General features: G+C 35.4%; 4 protein-coding genes across 4 annotated transcripts; 1 reads left to right on the plus strand and 3 right to left on the minus strand.

Moving 5' to 3' along the window:
- Nucleotides 1-1,067: 1,067 nt before the first annotated feature.
- Nucleotides 1,068-9,546, minus strand: LOC134542472 (E3 ubiquitin-protein ligase PPP1R11). The gene is made up of 4 exons (XM_063386778.1): nt 9,307-9,546; nt 6,464-6,572; nt 4,255-4,401; nt 1,068-3,623 (listed from the first exon to the last, which is right to left on the minus strand). Exons 1-4 carry the CDS (start codon nt 9,388-9,390, stop codon nt 3,604-3,606), a joined length of 360 nt encoding a protein of 119 aa, XP_063242848.1. The 5' UTR covers nt 9,391-9,546; the 3' UTR covers nt 1,068-3,603.
- Nucleotides 9,547-9,812: 266 nt separating this feature from the next.
- Nucleotides 9,813-14,613, plus strand: LOC134542029 (probable RNA-binding protein 18). The gene is made up of 5 exons (XM_063385875.1): nt 9,813-9,931; nt 10,017-10,111; nt 10,911-11,124; nt 12,110-12,183; nt 12,777-14,613. Exons 1-5 carry the CDS (start codon nt 9,917-9,919, stop codon nt 12,973-12,975), a joined length of 597 nt encoding a protein of 198 aa, XP_063241945.1. The 5' UTR covers nt 9,813-9,916; the 3' UTR covers nt 12,976-14,613.
- A 2,039-nt stretch (nt 14,614-16,652) lies between these two features.
- On the minus strand, nt 16,653-20,361 carry LOC134541871 (DNA-directed RNA polymerase I subunit RPA12). The gene is made up of 3 exons (XM_063385572.1): nt 20,177-20,361; nt 17,679-17,904; nt 16,653-16,755 (listed from the first exon to the last, which is right to left on the minus strand). The coding sequence occupies exons 1-3, from the start codon at nt 20,298-20,300 to the stop codon at nt 16,731-16,733; spliced, it is 375 nt and encodes a 124-aa protein (XP_063241642.1). The 5' UTR covers nt 20,301-20,361; the 3' UTR covers nt 16,653-16,730.
- Nucleotides 18,813-20,221, minus strand: LOC134541870 (O-glucosyltransferase rumi homolog). The gene has a single exon (XM_063385571.1). It carries the CDS (start codon nt 20,118-20,120, stop codon nt 18,906-18,908), a length of 1,215 nt encoding a protein of 404 aa, XP_063241641.1. The 5' UTR covers nt 20,121-20,221; the 3' UTR covers nt 18,813-18,905.
- Nucleotides 20,362-20,502: the final 141 nt, after the last annotated feature.

The raw sequence follows: 20,502 nt of genomic DNA on the forward strand, positions 1-20,502 counted from the left end.
ATGAGGAAGGCTGTAATCTGGGTTGTTACAAATAGTAAACTCACACTCACTTGAGTTTTTGCCATCTTCATTTCCTACCTAAACCATTCGAAATAGAATACACAAATATGTACATATTAAGAATCAGTCCAAACAGTAATATTGCTTATATAAATTTGTTTGCAGTATTCTTTTTACATTGTGAGGCTATCAAATTTTAAGGTTGTCTTGTATCGTAAATATATGTACATATTTTAAAGGTATTTGAAAATCTGAACTTTCAGTTTGTAAAAAAAAAATCCAGTATACAGTGTATTTTAAGATCCAACAATGAGAAGGTACTGATGTTAACATTAAAATTTTAAATTTTGCAAAACATATTTTATATACAAGCCAGTACGATTGATAAATTCCTTGCGTAAGAATTTCTGTAGTCCCAACCCAACTCCCATTTTTACTATTTCATTTTTTTTTACTATTTATCTAATCCCTTGTAAATAGTAAATAAGTTATATTAATGTATACCTATCAACATTGGTTGTGTTGTTTTTGTGTAAAAAAAAAAATTTTTAAAAATAAAAATATATATATTTTTTAATGTATCAGTAAATATCATAGTCAATTTGTATTGAAAATTAAATTGAGAAGTATGCAACTTCAAATTTTTCATGAACTTTGGTGACTGCTATGGCGTAAATGGTAGAAATTGGATTTTCAACACTGATATATTTTACCAAAACAAATATGAAAAGAAAATTTGTGTTAATGTTCACCTCTAAGTGAAAATTGTTTTCAGAATTGTGAAAAGTATTTTCTTAAATAGAATATGAAAAATAAATTAGGTTAATGTAGTATGATGTAAATTCATATTTGCTAGGCCTACTTGTTACCTTATCAGATCTGTGCTGATCATGTTCAACCGTGCTATTTTCATGTTGTTTGCGCAGTCACAAATGTAACCTAGGCTTTAACAAGCCATAAATTTCCTTATCAATAAAGCACTGCAAAGAAAAATGTAAGATAGGTTTTAGTGGTGGTATTACTAGTACCTAATTACTATTTTCGGACGGAAGCAAAATTCAAACACCTTACAGTGCTCAATTTATTATGTACCCACTCAAGTATGCACATTATTTTACAGGAACAAACGACAGGTATTGACATATTTACATTATTTATAACTATACAGTAAAACAGTATTAATTACTTAACTAATCAAGATTATCAACTATAATACTAAGAGTAGTTCTACAACTTAAATAGCAGTCAACAAGGGAGGTAAGTGTGCTGCTCATTTCGATTTTAACACACTCCAACTTTCTATACAAGAATTTTTCAAATAAAAATATTTATAGTGTTGGGTAAATTTATATAACATGTCGATGTTGAGTTAGATTCCAATTTTGACACGTGGCTATATATGTAAGCAGTACATTACTAAAGAAAAGATTTTGATGTACCGTGTTTTACCGCATAATCATCACACATTTTATACTAAAATCAAGTTCAAAAAGTAGGGGTGGAATTTTTATGTGAAAAAACAATTTTTGTTAGATAAAAGTTATTTGTAAAAACAAAACCTATTTATGGAAAGTACATTTATTTAAAAAGTAGAGAATACAAAAGCAAGCCAAACAATTTAAATTAATAATTCATTCAACAAAAACATATGTAATTCAACTTAAAACAGATAAAACCAAAAACTTAAACGTGATCCAGAACTAATGCATAACTTTCATCATAGTACACACCACAGAACAGTGCAGGCTATCAAATGTAGTTAACTCAGCACTAGACAGAGCGTGCGCGTTGCATGCAATCTGCGAGCTATCTATATCGATTGTATTCTACTACGTTCTACATGGGAATCAACATAACCAAACATCAATAATGCCAACTAGCGCTGGTTACATTTTTATAAGTGCTTGTGGTACACAAAAGCGATAAAGACGAACAGATAAAATTTATAACCTTTGAAAAGTCTTTTAAAGAACATTTACACATCACAAATTTCATATTTCTGTTTATTAAATTAGTAAGTGGAAATATCCAAATCAATATTAGATTTAAACTTTAAAATACATTGTTCTATATGGGAAAACTACCTACACAAAGTGTCCGGAATCTAACAGTGAAACCAAAAACCTCATGTGACGTTTATGTGAGAAATTTTTTTCTTCTAATTTTGATGCCCTAAAATAATGGTGTGACGATTATGCAATAAGACACGGTACTTTGACAACAGGAAAAGCCTGTTGGTGTGTCTCAACACTCATCAAACCATCCCACACCCATACAATACCACAATTTTAACACAGCAGTAAGAACTTATTCGCACTTGCACAACTTAAGTTTTTTTTTTTACTTGTATGCAACTGACATATAATTCATGCATAAAAAAAGAGTAAAACATTTGTTAAAAAGGTGTTTAGTTTATACATATATATAATACAATATTGCTCTACATATTATTAAAACCTGCAGTCAAAGATAAAATAAATATGTTATCACAATAATTTTGTACTTATGTACAATAATTTACAGTTTCATTAAAGTAGATACATATGTAGCAATGATTCTGTACAACTGACAATATTCCTCAATTTACTGTCGGTATAGAGATCAAGACAATCTAAAAAAAAATGGGCATCAAGATTTTATAATCTGAGTGTATGATCAATTATAATTCCAACTTTCAAATTGTAATATATAATTTAAGCAAACAAAATTATTAGTCAACATTTTGTAAAAGAGAAATTAATGTACCTTCTGATGCTCTTACCATCTAGTGATGCATTGTGAAAACTGTAAGCTATTTCATTAATGTTAACATTACTTCAAACTGTACAATAAAAATGAAACTCAATATGTTGTTTCTTGACAGAGGAAATTTCACAAGGGACCAAGCAAAGTGGCTCTTGCATTTTAAGGAATTCAAGTTTGATTCCTCGATTACTGACAGTCATCCAGATTTCTGGTTTTCCTGCCAGAAAATTCCGAAATCACACCAGCAAAATCCAAGTTCACCTCAAATTCAAGACAAACCGACTAAATGTGAACACAAACATTTTGAAAACTGCTCTCTTGTCAATGCATCTATGTAAAAGTTTATACATATATGTTGTAAAAGTTTCAGGCCAAAAAATCTGAACACTTGCTACCTCCAAAATTTAACGTGATCTACAAAATACAACTTGTCTAGTAATTTTAATTGGTACTTTGCACTGTGCAAACCTGTCTCGAGCACATTTATTTACCATCACCTTGATCTCCCACATTCTTCATGCTTTCTTTACACCATCAGTTTTGTCATGTTCATTTGCAATCATCACTAGACTTAAAACAGATGAGGTGCTACAGACTTGGCAACTGATTTTTAGGAACAAATATATACATAGTTATTTATGAAGATAACATTTACTTTACATCAATTATTCACAGCTCTGGCACCTAGGGGAACACCTACCAGTATCTATGGTCACCGTTTCCAACAAAAAAATTTGTGTCATGCAAATAATCTTACAGTATTAGTATTAAAATGAGTCAAAGTTATTCACAAATATTTTTTTTAACACTAGTCTAACTTCACAACATTGAAGGAGAGCAATAAACAAGCAGGTGATGTCAGTTCTCCTGGCTTTTGTCTGAAAAGGAAAAGATTTTTTTTTTAAAAATAAACTTATCAATACAGAAAAATAAAAAAAATTGACCATCATTAAAAAAAAACTAAAATATTTAATATTACAACACCCCCATCAAATAAGTTAATGGAACTGATTAAAAGTTTTAAGGCCAAATTTGTATTGTTTGCAGAATACTTCCCACATTAATCTCTTTATTAGGCTTTAATAACAATTTGTTTGGCAGTAGCCTTAAAAAAAAGAAATTTCATAAATAAACTAACATATAAACAAAATTTTAGAATGACCCAAAAATTATTTTTCTAAACATACAAAAGTCTGATATCCTCTAATTCAACAAGAGAAAAATAATTTAGTGTACACATTTCTGCAAGCCTAATTTCCAAATGAAGCTGTGCAAGAAGTTGCAGTGTACAAACATTCACATCGAAGTAGGTTCTCTAATCGAGAAGTTTGAATTACGAGAAACCTAATTTTGAAAAACATACCTAATGCTGAAAAATCAATTTACTTTCCATGACTTTTAGTAACACACTCTGAGACTTTAAAGCGACACTCACGGGCCACTTGCGAAAGAACGGGCCGGGAGCAGGGAAGAGCGACACACACACACTCGCTCAGAGGGGCGGCGTACCGGGCTCCGCCCCGTCCTGCGGGGGCCCCTGGGGCTCGGGCGGGTCCTTCCTCCGGCGCTCCACGTGGCCGTGGCAGTTCTCGCACTCGTCGTCCGTGTCTGACGAGCTCTCCCCGAACACTCGCTGCTTCGTGTATATGCAGCAGCCTTCAACAGAGCAGGCACCGAGCTGAGGATCCCTAGTGAGTCTGCCCTCGTCCCGACACATCTGGCGCCGTGGCCTCGCACACACCCACTGACTTCAAGCAACCCCCTTTCTGCACGTCATTTTTTTTTTTTTAAATTGCAAAATTGAATAATAATTCTTATCAAATTTAAACATAAGTGAAACTATTTTCCACAATAATTCCGAGTAAAAGAATAAGTTAGACATAAAACAAAGTAAAATTAAAAAAAAAAAAAACAGAGGAATACACATTGAACCATAATAAAGTGACATAGAATGCAAGAATATTAAAAAAAAAAAAAAAAAAAAACATGGCCAATAATTTTCTCAAAATTATGATTTTTAAAATTGTTTGCTGATCCAACTAATTATTAACAAACATGTATTTTTAATTATAATCTAACATTATTTGTACACATATGTATGTTGCAGAAAATGGGTCCTGATTTCTCATTAAAACTGCCATCGTACATGTTATACTATTTTCATTTAAAACTTTTGTGAATAAATCCCACTTGCTGTTACTACCTTTAAAATAATCAAATTATTTTATTGCTGTATCTATTGGTAAGAAATAGCTAAACAAATAAATTATTTTATTGGAAATGTTGAACGAAATATCAAATTAATCACGAAAATCAAATATTTTTTTCGAAGTGTAAGATTTCCAAAACTTAGCACCTTATTCAAAAGCGTATAATTTAAAATATTGCCAATGTACCTGCTTACTTCTAGTTACAAACTAATTAAGCTGGACTCACGACAATCCGTCTTATCCGTCAATCACGCAACATTCTCCAAACAGATGGCCCGAAAATCCAACAGTTCGTCCATTCGTCCGTTCATCAAAACCTTGCCAAGCTTTAACTTTCGACAAACGGATGAAATTATAACCTCAAAAATGTCTGAAAGGCATTAACTTCATTTTAAAAGGTGATTTAGTTTATTTGTTAAGCTGCAACTGTATTATGTTCTTAACTTTCCTATGAACACGTTTAAAGTTTGATATTTGAAACAATAATTGTCATACACACAAAATAAATTAATAACACACAAAAACTAGAAAATATATCTAAATAAATAATTTAATATGTTTAATCATTTATATGTGCTCAGTGTACATGATAGTCAAACTGAGAGACAAAAGAAATTTCCTTGAAAATATAAGCCTTAATAGTTGTTGGCAGCACGCAGCATCCACGAAGAAAAATATGTGCGTATCATTGTGAATCAATCGGCTTGTTGACGGACGGATGGATGTGACAGATCATTGTAAGTCTAGCTTTACTGTATGAATTAGTGTGACAAAAAAGTCTTTATTTATCCAAAAATGTCCAGTTCACATGACTGTAGATGGACGCATCAAACACATTTTTTTTTTATTTTTTTATGTAGCAGATGAATAAACAATGAGCTGAAAGTCCATACACAAAGTCTATAAAATATTAGTTCAGGTTTTATGTGATTTACAGTTCAGTGTTGTGATTCCAGAACTCTTCAATTCAATTAGCTACCTGTCCCAAATGCAAGGATCTCTTACATAGGCCAACAATCCTACTAATAAAAAGTAACCATCTTTCACCAGACATACAGTTTAAATGCAGCAATTACCTCCTCACACCTCGACACTGGTGACTCAAAAGAAAAAGCTGTCATTGAAATGCCTCTCAGCATGCTCAAGCCTAGCAATCAAGACCTTGTTAGTTAGCTAGCAACAAGGCAAATGTAATCAAACACCAAAAATAGGCAGTTGTAAGGAATTAAAAATGTATATTAATTTTCACATTTTTAAGCCTATCGACTTAATATAAATCCCTGTCACTTTACTTTTAACTTTTCTGGACAAATTACGATTTATAATTTTCTTTGGTCTATCAATGCCAGCAAAATATTTGGTTGAAGTAAGATGAACGTAAAAGGGAATGAAGAAGGGACCTACGTTGTTATCTTCGAGCTGAAGAAAGGAGCCCACAGAAATGCAACAGTTCAGTTACGATACCATCGGTATCGTCTTAGTTAGCAAGGTGTTAATGTTGTACGTACATTTTGATTTCTTCTTGTTCATGTGTTCATTGTCGACTGTTCCCTCGCCCCATTGAACCTTCTTCTTGGGCTTGGGTTTACGGAGCCGGAGCCTCACCGTCGGAACATCCTGCAACAAACACGAGGTTTCACAGGAACATCAAACATTGATTCCCGAAATCAAACTGCTGTTACCTTGTAATTTCTGAGAAAAAATTGAAGTACAGAGACAGAACTGTGAATATTCAGGGTTCAATGAAATTTTATTTATTTAAACAAAGCATTTACACCACAAAACTTTCTGGTAGGTATATTTTTTAAGTGAATTTTTTACAGCCCGTAGAGTAATAAAACCAGAAAAACAGGATAACTGTAATGAGTAGGAAATGCAGTTAACATATCAAACAAATTTTGCTCAATGGCGCAAGGTTAAAAAATATGGATCTTCATGCTATGAGAAATTTTTTATTTAACTAACCTGGTCAAGTTAGCCCAAAAAAATAGAGGTTAGGTTACAAAAATTCGCATAGAGCAGAAAATTTGTACGAATGTTCGATACACCATTATAAATTAAATGTGAAAAGTCCCCATCGATCCGACATTTGAAAAAAATTTTATTCAAGGTCAAAGTTTGCAAATATGTTTTTTTTTTTTTTCATTTTTCAGCCAAACTGTAAGTTTTATCATAAAAATAGATCAGATTAAAATTGTATATCATGCAACTATCTATAAAAATTGTCTTTACACTTTTTCTCCTAAGTCACAGTTTCTGAGTTATAACGATTCAAAAAATTGAAAAAGTTGTATTCTTCATAATATGCATGTGAGGTAGTGTACTTGGTTCTTTTTTTTTACGTGGATTCCCCGATAGGCCTATTCTATTATCTATTGTCATCCTGTTTAATTCAATACTATTTAACAATAAAAAATGGTACTATTGCAAATGATGAAAGCGGTGTGAATTTTAAGAAATTGGGGAAAATCATTCGTAATCATCTAATACTTCTGCTTTCTCATCTTCTTCTTCTTGTTCTTGTTATTCCTGCTGGGTGCAAGTAAATTGTCCTAACAACGATGCTTAGTATAAGTTTCGATACATATGTTTTGTAAAAATACTCGTTACAAAAAATGAGTGAAATTAGCTTGTCTTCCTCCAACCTCTGCTTCTGCTCATCAACATCTATTACGGGTAGGTATATTATAAAGTTAAAGTGTAGCTTGGTAATCAACTAGACCCAACAGACTGGGGTTGGAAGTAAATCGACAATACATTGGAATCAATCCAGACTTTACTCCCAACTGCACCAGAAAAACTACTCAACACAATTTTTGTGCAATTGTAAAAAGGGATGTAATGTCAAATGTGGCTGCAAAAAAGTTGGATTGTTTTGTTCAATAGCATGTACTAGTTGTCAAGGCCAGTCATGCTCCAATGATGATTCGCCATCAGAAGTGTTCATACGATATCAGCAAGGAGACATCTGATTCATCGCTGTTAGGACAATTACTTGTTACTTGTGCATTTATCACCCATCTAGCCGCTCTATGTTGCAACCTTTCCAGTTCCTTAATTTCTATCCCTAGGTATCAGGCCCAAATTGCCACTGCATATTCAAGCATTGGCCTCACCAACATTTAATATGCCTTTTTCTTTCTCTCCATCCTGTCCCCTTCAGTGTGCTAACAATCAGCCCTGGCCCTCTCCTCCCCTTCTTTACCACCTGCTACACCTGCTTTCCCCAACCTGGGTCACTATGTAGGATTACTCCCAGGTACTTGTATTTCCCTACTTCATGAATCTCTTGCCCCTTCCAAATATACATTTGCGTAAAAACCTTACTTCTCCTTGTGAATCTGACCACATTCATTTTGTGGATATTTATCCCCATTCCATTTGCCCTCGACCAAACTTCCAGCTTCTTCAAGTTTTCCTGCAGATGTGCCGCTTCCCCCACCGTTTCATAGATCACTCAGTCATCAGAGAACATCCTCCCCAACATTGTTCATCATGATTAGGAAAAGCAGGGGTCCCATAATGCTCTCCTGCGGTACCCCTGATGTCACGTCTCCTTCTTCTGACTATTTCATTCCCACCTTCACCTGCTTTTTCCTATCCATCAGAAAGTCCCTTGTCCAATTCCCCACCCTAATGTCCTCTATCAGACTATCAACCTTCTTTATCACCTTATTGTGTGGCACCTTATTTAACGTCTTCTCAAAATCTATAAAGATTGCGTCTACCTGTTTGCCCTCATCCACTGTCTCCATCAAGTCCTCCAGCAGTCCAGCCATCTGCATCCCACAGGAGTAACCCTTCCTAAAGCAGTGTTGCCTCTCATCCATTCATTCCAGCTCTCCAATTTTTCCTACCATATACCTCAATATCAGTTTTCCCATCACCTTCCCTGCACATGACGATAGGCTGATTATCTTGTTTTGCCTTATCTCCACCTACCTTGAAAATAAGCACCACAGCTGCCTTCTTCCATTGCCTTGGCAGCTGTCCTTCCACCAGTGACTACCTGTATAGTACTGGGAACTATCTAGAGACCTACTACCCTCCTAATTTGAGGTGTTTGTTTCCTATCCCATCACGACCAGACACCTTCTACCCTTTCAGCCAACCCACCACCCTTATCATCTCCTCTCTTTTATCAGGTCCCTTTCCCCTTGGCTTCTCGCCCTCCAAGAAAACAGAGCTGTATTGCTTCTGTAGTAATATCGCCTTGTTAAGATCCGCCACTCTCCTGCCCGTCTTGCACCCTCATTTATATTGTAATACATACAGGTGATTTAATATTCCCTCGACACAGCTCACAAAAGAGCCTAAAAAGAATTAAATTAAAACAAACGATTAATTATACCTGCTGAGCACGCTCCTCTTCACTTTCGCAAAGTGTCACTGTAACTTCCGAACTTGCCGGAGGTCTCTTTTCTTGTTCAGACATAATGTAAGATAATATAATTCACATTTTTCACTACATTTTTACACCGCTACCGAAGATCTATTTCATAGTAAGGCGAGAATATACACAAACTCAAATAATATCTACGTCAATAACAAAGTCACTGTTCCGCCCAAACCAAGCAACCACGGTTATATAGATATGTCTGGCAACTTACATTCATTCTGCATCGCGGCGGCCTGCGTACTAATGGCGCTAAAAGTAGTTAAACCCATTATACATTTTGTTAAAAGGCATAAGTTTTTTATACTGTCCTAACAATATATTTAATTTTACTTTTTAAGAAGTCGTTTTGTATTCTTGTCAGTTTAAACATTTTGCAGTCAATGCTTTTTTATAGATAGACTGTTCTTTAATTTAGAAACATCGTTTATTCTAGTACTATAACTTACTTTCGGAATATTTCAAGCTTTTGTTTATAATCATATTAGAGAAAATGTTTTGGTAATTTTATAAATGTAAAAAAAACAATAAAAACCACGAGAGAGTGAAGGAAGTGTGTGTGAATATGAGTATAATTGAGGTAAATATTTAATAATGAATATATATTTTTTTACAAACATTTGTTTAATCGTATACTAGTCTATTTTGATTTTGATTGCTTTCAGGCAATTACAAAACCATTGCCACTGGAGCCTTTACGTGATAACAAAATCGGAGACAGACGATTGTGGTTAGGGAATTTAGATTCGCGTGTTACCGAGTAAGTATTATATCTGTATAGTATATTGTGTATGATATCGGATTAGATAAGTCGCTAATATAAGTTCAATTTTTGACAATGCCCAATAATTGGGTATCATTAAGATAAGCTTGTTTGTCCCACCTATTAATTCCATAGATATTCTATTCATATCTCATCACCTTTAATGACAAGTCCACAATCAACATAAGTGTTTCACAAGCACAACACATTATAACATAACAGTTAAAACTTCAGTTATTAATTTTGACTAGCAACAATCAACGTTGCAGTAAGCATTTAGACAAGTAGTATTAAGTGGAGGTCACACTAGATTTCATTTTAACTTAATACTATGTTACTGCTAAAATCGTAATATTTTTTCGGCAATCCAGAAGTCCTGAACATTCCTCTACATCGTCATTTGAAATTTGTCTTTAATAAATTAGGAAATGTGTGTGCTAACTAGAGAGATGCTGAATATGGTAAATTTCTATTGTCGCAGCTTTTCCGTGAGTAAAATAATTATTAAGAAAAGTGTGTTTTTCAGTACTACGTTTCTGTATTTTCTCTGAAAATGGTGTTCATTAATTTATACTTGTTTCTGAGAAATTACTAGTTACAGGTTACATTACCTAGGCAGTGCAGTACGACACATACCAATAATATGTAATTTAAATGTGTAGCAGACACTTCGCACAACACAATCACAAGCTTTACTAAATAGTAAACAGTGAGCATATTAAGCATTACTAGTTGGAAACTGCTTTCTGTGTACATGGTTAAAACTAACGTTTCTTTGTTCAATCTCTTGTTACTGGTACCAACTCCTAAAACTTCTCCAAAAACACGGCACGATCGAGAAGTTTGACCTGCTCTTCCACCGGACGGGACCGTTGGCAGGCCAGCCACGAGGCTACGCCTTCGTGACGTTCACGGCGAGCGGAGATGCGGTGAAAGCCAAGGACATCCTGGATGGCAAGCTGCTGGGCCAGAAGAGGGTGGTCGTGCGATGGGCCAACTGCGTCAGCAAGGTGCTAGCCGTGCTCATTCCGTTCACTGCGTGCCTTGTAGTACGTTAGGGATTGTCCATTTATCACGTGAGGCTCGAAAGGGGGGGGGGGGGGGGGTGTAGAGAGATATCACGTGTATTTATTTTTTCACGCGATTTCTACTAAACCGAAAAGCGACGCGTGACCTTGGCTCGCAGTAGCCAGGCAACAATATCCCCGCCCACCGCAACATGAACCACCCGGCTTGGCTTGCCAGTCGCCATTAAGACTGTGATTTTGGCGCCGAATACATGCGTAAATCACATATAAGCCTTTCCTTTATTATTTTTATGCCAGTGAGAATAAACCTGCAACCTTAATGTGTGTCTGGACATTTTTATCACTGTGCTTAATTTCCCAGAATTAAATTAGATTGTACCTTTATTTAAAGATAATGTTATGAAATTTTTAAAAATATTTTGTAACAAAAAAATAATACACGTGATTTATTTGTGGGGGGGGGGGGGGGGGTTAGTCTGAAACCTCACCACAAATCACTAGGGGGGAGGGGGAGTTAAAAATTTGCTAAAAAAAACATCACGTGATTAATGGACGACCCCTTAGCCTGAGGAAATATCTATTTGAAAGGAAAGAAAGTTTTTAGTTTAGATTATTGCATCTGGTAGATAATTTCATGCATATGAGTTGTATAGTGATAATTTTAATTAAACCAAACAAGAACAATCGCTTGCTCTTTGTTATCAACTTAGATGTACTTGCTTTATAATTTAATAAACTAAGTCTTCAGTTATTTGTAAATGTTTGTTTTTGAAGCCTACACACACATACACATGCACACACATGTACCCATGCACGCACATGCACCCACGTGCGCATATGCATGCTTGTACAAGTACGCATGCATGTGTGTGTATATATATGTGTGTGTATGTATATGTGTATATATATGTATATGTATAAATATATATTTTGTATGAGACTAAAACTTTGTTTTGGTTTTTTGCAGGAAGACATGGAAAAGCCGAAACCAGAAATCAATATTCCTGCATTGGCTGGGACCCAGACAGAGAAGAAAATTAGGTAAGTTTTGTTTACCTATAGTTCTTAGGTTGCTGTATGTTTTGTCTGTTTAACCGTGGGGCATTTGTTTTAAAGCTTAGTACAGTTTGGAAGCATTGGTCCTGCATGTTTCGGTTCTGTACATTCTGCAGTCCTACATAGTTTGAACAAGAGCTGCATCTCTGCATATCTCATACATTTGTGCTTGACCCTTAATGATTTTTTTAATTTAATAGACCCTAATTCTAGACACATGATATTGAAGATTTTTTTTTTTAACATTAATGCTCAGTTGTAGTTTTTCTTTCTCTAGAGCAGGTTATGACAACTTGTTTTAAAATGTCATTGCTCTGCATATTAATTTTTCTTTTAGTTTTTCCAGTTAAAAACTATATTGACATTCAATAATCTGGCATGCCTTGGTCCTGGATGTTTCTAAGTAAAGAGCCATGATTGTACCAATGTTTTAAGTAATTTTCTACCTATTCTTCAGAATTTAAACTTAAAGGGATTCGTAAGTATGATACCACAAACTTGTAGGTTTGCTAAAAGTGCAGACGTTTGCAAAGATGCCAGAGCGACGCCGGCTCGAGGTTGTTGCCGCGATGTTGCAGTCGAGTGTCCACCATCCAGGCCATCGAGGCCAAGCTGAAGACGATGGAGCACAGCTTGTCGGACGAGTTCGAAGTGAACAACGTCCCGGCCGGCATCGTGTACCGTCCGCAGCCCGCCGCAAGGCCGCAGTCAGCGCGGGGGAAGTACGCCTCCAACAAGCCGTACAGCCGGAGGCCCTTCCGCGGGGGCAGAAGATAATGATCTGCACCATCCCACGATGCCCTTATTTATTGTTTTATACCTCCCCGTTTCCTAAATGCTCTGCACGACTGAACTTTCCAGTGCTTGCGCCAGAACTTAATACCCCTTTACACTTTTGTCGAAACACAGCCGTCGTTTAAGTCACCGTCCGTGCACATACACACAATTACCCAAGTATCGCAAGTAACTGTACTGTGTTTTATTGGTTGCTTGATGTAATGGCACATGGCACGGAGTACTGCTATGAAACCAAGGGCGAAAACAGAATGAGTCATTGTTTTGTGCTTCTACATTTTATGCTGTGCTAGATTAAACTGCAGAATTTACTCTAAGCACCACCACACATTACAAACAAATAACATTTTCACAACACTGTATTAAATTAGGTAATTTATCATTGTGTCTCTCTAGGTTGGAATTGTGGCATATTTGAGTATGCTTGCATGGGAAGGTTGGTATTGGTGTGGTGAATGGGATAAAGATTGTGCAAACTCGAAGCAAAGTGCGTGGCAGTGTCACAGCGATAGTGGCCCGTGAAAAATTACCCAGAAATATAGGGTTGTGGTACGTATGCTAAGAGGGCATGTACAGAAGGCAAAAACATGGTTGCAAATTAGGTTGAAATGTATATTACAGATGTTTTATTTTCTTCCCCAAGTACATAACTTTTCTTGCAGTATTCCAAATCATGTTTTGGGTTTATACATACTATGTTATGAAATGTTGTAATATAAAACTTGTTTAATTTGTTAAGGTTGAAAATTAATCTTGTAGTGTCTTGAAAAATTTTAGTACATTCTAGAAAACCGGGGAAAATCAGGGAAATTAAAATGGTCAGGGAATACCAGAAAGTCAGGGAGATTTCTGGAATTTCTTCTTGCTAAAGTGAAAGTACCACTTTCGTCAACATTTAGGCATCTCAATTATTTATAAATCAAAAACTGAAACAAATTTGAGAAAAAACACGATGTGCTATGAAGTGCAGCATAATCATTGTCAGCAAATCTGCTAGGGTGTCATAGAGTGACTTAAAAATAGCTTTCAAAATCAGTTAATTTCAACTTATTAAAATATTTTAATGTAGCCAACTCATTCGAATGGAAAAAGTACTGGTAAATAACTTGAATGGTCTGAAATTATATTGAGTAAAAAAAAAAGGCAACTTAGAACTTTTTTATTTTTTTTAGAAAATAGGCTCTCCTTTAGAATTACCAATTATTAATTTCATTAGGGTGAGTTCTACATAGTAAAAACAAATTATAGTTGCAGTTGAAGTCTGTTGCTAGTGTTTTATTCTGAGAAAAGAGGTTTTATCATGTAAATATTAATTTATTTTGGTATGCATATGTTTTCAGATGAAAATGGCATGTAAAACCTTCTTTTTTCACTTCAAGTGGGGCCACAGGTCAGGGAAATTTGTTGATTCAGGTCTGGAAAACCTGGAAAAAGTCAGCTAATTTTTTAATTCCAAGCTTGTAGCAACCATGTTTCAGCTAGTTTGAACAATTTTTAAAACTGCCTTGTGGCGGAGATTTCATGTTTACAACTGTACAAAATTTAACTTATTTCCACTGCTTTAACTGACAACGTATGTAATTGGACAGTAGTCTTCTCAGTCAAATAAAATGAGTGTTTCAAGCAGTGTTCAGATCATCTGGAATGAACTGTAGCTGTATGTGGTTACATAGTGATGAACCAGTGTGAAGACCAAAACAACTGTGTTATTGTGAAATGGAAGGCAGTCCGCACCCTTTGTATGTACCTGCCCTCTCCCCATCCATCAACCTGTTTTGTAGTGTTTCTCTCCTTCCGAGGAGCATGTGTCCTTTCAGCCGTCCTTTAGGAAGTTGGCGGCCCTGTTCCCCTCACTTGCCATGACTGTTTAGCTCTGGGCAAGCACTGCCCCAGAGTTGAGTTTTCCCAACCCATTGGCCTGATGTGTGCATAGGTATATTGAAAATGTAAATATTAGGTACTTTATTTAATTATTTGTGATTACCTTTTTTTCTAAACAAAACATAATATAAAGGACTTGAAACATCTGACATATTTGCTGGTCAAAATCTGAAAACTGTTTTTTTTTTTTGTGGTTAATTCACACTTATTTTTAAAAAAAAATGTGTACATATATGATAATGAGTATGTGATACACTAATGTGTATTATATATATATATATATATATATATAAATAAAAATAGCGAAGTTTCTAAATGCTGTACTAATGTGTGCAATAGCTGATAGATAGTCAGTAAATAATAGCTGGAAGGATTGTTTTTATTAACAAAATCCAATTTTAAATCAAATGTGATTGTAGTTGGCAACTTGTCATCTTGTGCGATTATCTTGTGATGTTTCAGTCAATTAATGCTGTATGTAATAAATTGTGTGCAATCACAAATCCTAGTGTACAAAGTCTATAACTAGAAACCAGTACATTTACATATACAGTATTTCAGAAAGTTTTTCTGGTGCCACTTTCATCAGTACAAGTGATTTGTACGTGCGCTCGGGGGGGGGGGGGGGGGGGTGAATTACTTTCGCTGGCAGACACACGGATGAGGGGGAAGCAGTGAGAGGAACCATGTAACATATTCCATTAAGTGGCCCGTCTAGTCGGAGGTGTATCTCAGGATAAGTGCGACGTTCGCTAGGCTGTGAACTGGCGTGCAGTCTCCCCATCAGTAGCCATGACATATTCTATGGCAGAGAATGAAAATAAATGTGTAGTGCAAGGCTCTATGATGCTTTTAAGAATTGTTACTAGGCATTTCATGCCTAAATAATAATCGTGGGGGTGGGGGGGGGGGGGGAGAGGAGAGAGAATTAGCCCTTTTCACACTCCTAACAATACAGTTTAAAAAAAAAAAAAAAACAGAACTACCCATCTGTTCTCAGCACATTTTAAAATGCTTTTCGTAAACCGACACCCTGGTTTATCTTGAGCAGCTTTTAAATCACGTTGCTCTTTTTGAAGCTCAGCACACCAAGTGTCTTCGGGTGGGCGGTAGCCATTTCACACTTTCTTCCCCCCCTTCTCATCTAAATGTTGACCTGTCATCCGTCATGCCCAGGCTGAATTTCAGGCGGCAGTAAACAATGGTGCGCAACAGTAGTGTACATAACACCGTTAAGGCTCAGATTTTTCAACTAAAATGTTCACACAGCTTAGAGTGCATTGTAATGTGTAGAGAGCTGTATGGTGAGTTACTAATTAAGTTAAAATGGTTAAATATACAAAAATAAAAAATGTAGTAGTGATAATCTTTTGTCATAGCTAAAATTTTCATGTATATTTCATCTTGGCTATTTTTATCTCTACAATTGATCAAATATGACCTTAACTTTAGACATTTTTGGTATATTTGCTACTCATTATTTCATCAATTTTTGGCTGCTACGAGTACTAATTCTTTTAATAAAAAAAAACTTCTGCCATTGTCACTACTTGTAGTGGCAAGATTCCGCCATATCACTGTTTTTAGAGCGTGAAGAGGTAACTAGAAAATTATAGTAAAGCACCTGTTTTCAAAATTATGTTCTACTTGTATGTAACACTGCATCTATGTATTAGATTTCTTAAGAGTGCTACGCAAACCTGTAAAAACAGTAGAGTTGAGGTAACAGACACTGGTCTTATCAGGATTGATTTTGGTATCAGTATGCAAATTCAGGATCCTGATAGAAAAAATGTATTTTTTAAACAGATTTACTTATTATTTAACTAGCTGACATGTGAAATCCACTGTGATGCTCAGGAATTTTCATTCTCTTTGTACCTGAAAAAAAAGGACAGTTCTTTTATTCATGGCAGCAGTATCTAATTGAATGTGTGCTAACAATTTTTAATGCAAAGATATATCAGACATCCCTTTCCATTTCTACTTACAATTTAATATAACCTTTGCCTGGTACAAAACTATTTAAGAAAGGATTTTAATTCCTTTTTAAACAACTTAATCATAGACATTTGATGAGATGGATACCCAGTAGGTTAATATTATGTGATTAGTGCGCAAGGCATCCAAAAGTGTTCATTTTACTAAAACCTACTATAGTGTTAGCAGTAAATGTAGCAGGCAAAGTAATTTAAACATTAGTGACTTCGGGATGATATGAAATGCAGGGGAGAAAAATAAACTGCAAGAGAATGACGCAGACTTGCAGCCAGAGGAAATGTGTACAAATGATTAGGAAATAAATGCATCAGAATTAATTACCAGTGAAAATAATTGAGAATCAAAACATCATGGTTTACTTAATGGTGGTAGTTGGAGATTCTTGAACACAACGCCAAATTTTACATCAGAATTCAGTCAGACCCACAGCAGCTACACGGGGATGTCTGCGAGTTCTGAAGGCGTTGGAGCCACGGTATCCACACAAACTGTTATAAAATCTCCCTGACCAAAATTAAAAAAATAAAATATATCCACCATTTCCATAGCTGGCTGGCTGTGCTTTTAATTTGAACAAAATTTTGTCACATCATTGTGAAGTGTGTTTGATGATGCACGTAAACTATCTGGGAAGAAAAAATACTTAGTTTGGTTAATGTTAGACTGTAGCATACATTTTCCCTTATCTGGATTTCAATTATATTCCCTGACCATTTCCAACTTTCTTTACTGTTCCTTGACTTTAAAAATGTGGACACCTGTGGTGACAAAGTGAACGCGACAACACGCTGCTGTCAACTTACTTGCACTTGGTGCAGGTGTAGAACACAGTTTGCCCTTCGTCCGCCGACCTGAGCTGCAGCGTTGCGTAAGACATGGTGGTGTTCTTGCACACGGGGCACTGCCGCTCCACCGTGGGGCCTTCTGCCTCCGGGGCCTTGCCCTTCCCCCGCTTGCTACGCTTTAGTTTCGACAGGTCGCTCGGGGAATTAAAGTGTATCACGTACTGTGTTCGCATGTCCCCAAAAACTACAGGACAGAAAAGGAAGGGTTCTGTTAGAAACAAGTCATGCATCGCGCAGAAGAAAAAGAGTTGTGCTGCTGTAAAAATAAGTTTTATTAACAACAAATAATTATAAAACATGTACATAAACATCTGCAACAGTCATTTGTAAAATAACTGGACTGATACTATCTCACTCGGAGAAAAAGTTTTCACTATACCAATATAAATTACAAATCTACAACACAAAATACTTAATTTATGCTACAGTTATACAATACCTTTATTTACTTGTGTACTGCCACATACATTTCTTTTAATTAGGTATAAAATTAAATATCACATACTGAACATTACTGCCAAGTAGTTAACAAAATTTAAAGCTCAATATAGCAAATATTTTTAAGGATTGACACAAATTCTTCGTATATTGTATATAAGATTATTAATTTTTAAACAAAAAAAAACCAGTTTAGCATTCTGAGCTAGAACATAACTTTTTGTGTAAGGCCCTTATGTCTTCAATAAAAAAAATTATAATTTTTGGACAGAACGGCACAGGATTTAATTTGTTTCACAATAAAAAAAAACCTCATTAGCCACCAGCTGTTCCAGGATGTCCAAGGATACCCTATAACAAATTAGAACTTCATACAAGTCAATTATAAAATTTAAAAAACACCATAAAATAAATCTGACAGCTATCTGAAATATATACATATATATAATGACATTTTAAATATTATATACCATTTATTTTATTTTATTTTACTTTCTTAATGTAAACAACACATTTTTAACTAAGAAAAATTTTACTAAAAATTTTCAGCAAAGCATGTGTTCATTTTCAAAGGTAAAAGTTTGTGCTTCATCGTATTAACAATGTCACACTACATGTATCATCAAGATAGCTCTTAACAATATTACAAGATTTGCTCATACATGAATTATCCTGAAAACAATTAGTTTAGTATGTGGCTTTGGTCTAATAGATAACATTTTGGTAACTGCCAAATAGACTATACTATTATTTTATTTCTATGAGAGTATTATCATGCCTTACACGGTATTTCAATAACTCTGCATACTTGAGCAAAAGAACTTCCCAATAACAAATAACATCCTCCATTCGTAAATGATTCCATATAAACTCATTGCCTCTTTTTGCTATCTTTTGCATTTCATCATCATGCTGCAGTGCAAACTGCAGTAACTGCCTTATATCATTTTCGGTTGATGAACTGTCAACAGGAATGTAATGGACCCAGGGTTGTAACAACGGATAAAAAAACTCCAGCCACTCGTCCCCAACATGAAACACTAACGACTGGCAGATAAATAAGTGTTTGAATCTGAAACTTGCTGCAACTCCCCTAAAATTGAATAGGTAGCGATATCTGCAGTGGTCTTCCAACGACACTTCATCAGCTGGGGGGAAATTCAATGTGTCTGCTTTTGATTTCCATGCCTGATTTTTAGTGTATTGAGCATCTACTAGGTCCGGTTCCTCCCTGGACAACAAAATTAAGGGGTCTCTCTCGCTACTTGTGCGTGATCCACGAAAGAATGCTTTCTTTATCTTTTGATCCCATGGCCATTTCTTTGCTTCCTTACCTAGAGACTTTCTGTGCTGATCCCACCTTCCCAAGCCTCTTGGGTACAGTTTTATTGCAGGACCTCCTTCCCAAAAGCCCCATGCTGGATACATTATGTCAAAATACTCGGAAGTTTTACTAAAGGAAAAAACTGGGAGAGGCTGTGAAAACTGTTGCCTGACTTGTGGCCAATCCCGTGTGTTAATGATAAATTCCATATCGGGGAGTTTGGGTAATAGCAAAATAAGAAAATGTTCAATACCGCTACAACGAGCAGGGAACATACAGTTGGTATCACGATATAGGCGGTGATTCACTATTTGGTACTTGGTTCCTTTACTACGAACAGAAGCAACCATTTCTGCAGAAATGCCTTTAGCAAATATACGTAGATCATTCTCAATCACGGACATGTATAAACTACAGTTCTCCTGTGTATATGGTTTAAATTTTGTGATAGCATTATGAATTGTTTTTAGGTACGACAGCGGCGCATTAGCCTCTGCTGAGTATTTTGAATGAATGGCATCTTTACTGCACATTTCACCACTTTGTGTAGAACATGTGTCTTGCACATTACTTGCTTTAATGCTGATGAGTAGTTCCAATAAAAATAGTCTGCACAAGCACAATCTTACGTCTATCATGATGCAAGTCTGTCTACATTAGAAAAGAAAGTACATCACCCATCACAAACACTTGCCTTCTGGACCAAATTCTTGCTTGCAGGTATAGCATTTCACACCACCCTTATCTCCAAGCAAGGGTAATATAGCACCACATTCTGGACAAAATCCCAGCTCGTTTTGAAAAGTTTTTCCTGACATTTGAACTTTATAATGCTATTTATCAAAAGTTCTGAACACAGTCCCATAGACATATATCTTAAAGAGAAGTAGTACACATGCGTTACGATTGCGTGACAAAAAAAATTGTTTTTATGAATTCATAAATTACACACTTTTTATTTAAAACTTATAAATGTTTCCTAGGCATATTATTTGTATAAAAATGAGGCCTTGATACGCA

This window comes from Bacillus rossius (assembly GCF_032445375.1).
Source record: "Bacillus rossius redtenbacheri isolate Brsri chromosome 4 unlocalized genomic scaffold, Brsri_v3 Brsri_v3_scf4_2, whole genome shotgun sequence".
NCBI lineage: Eukaryota > Metazoa > Arthropoda > Insecta > Phasmatodea > Bacillidae > Bacillus > Bacillus rossius.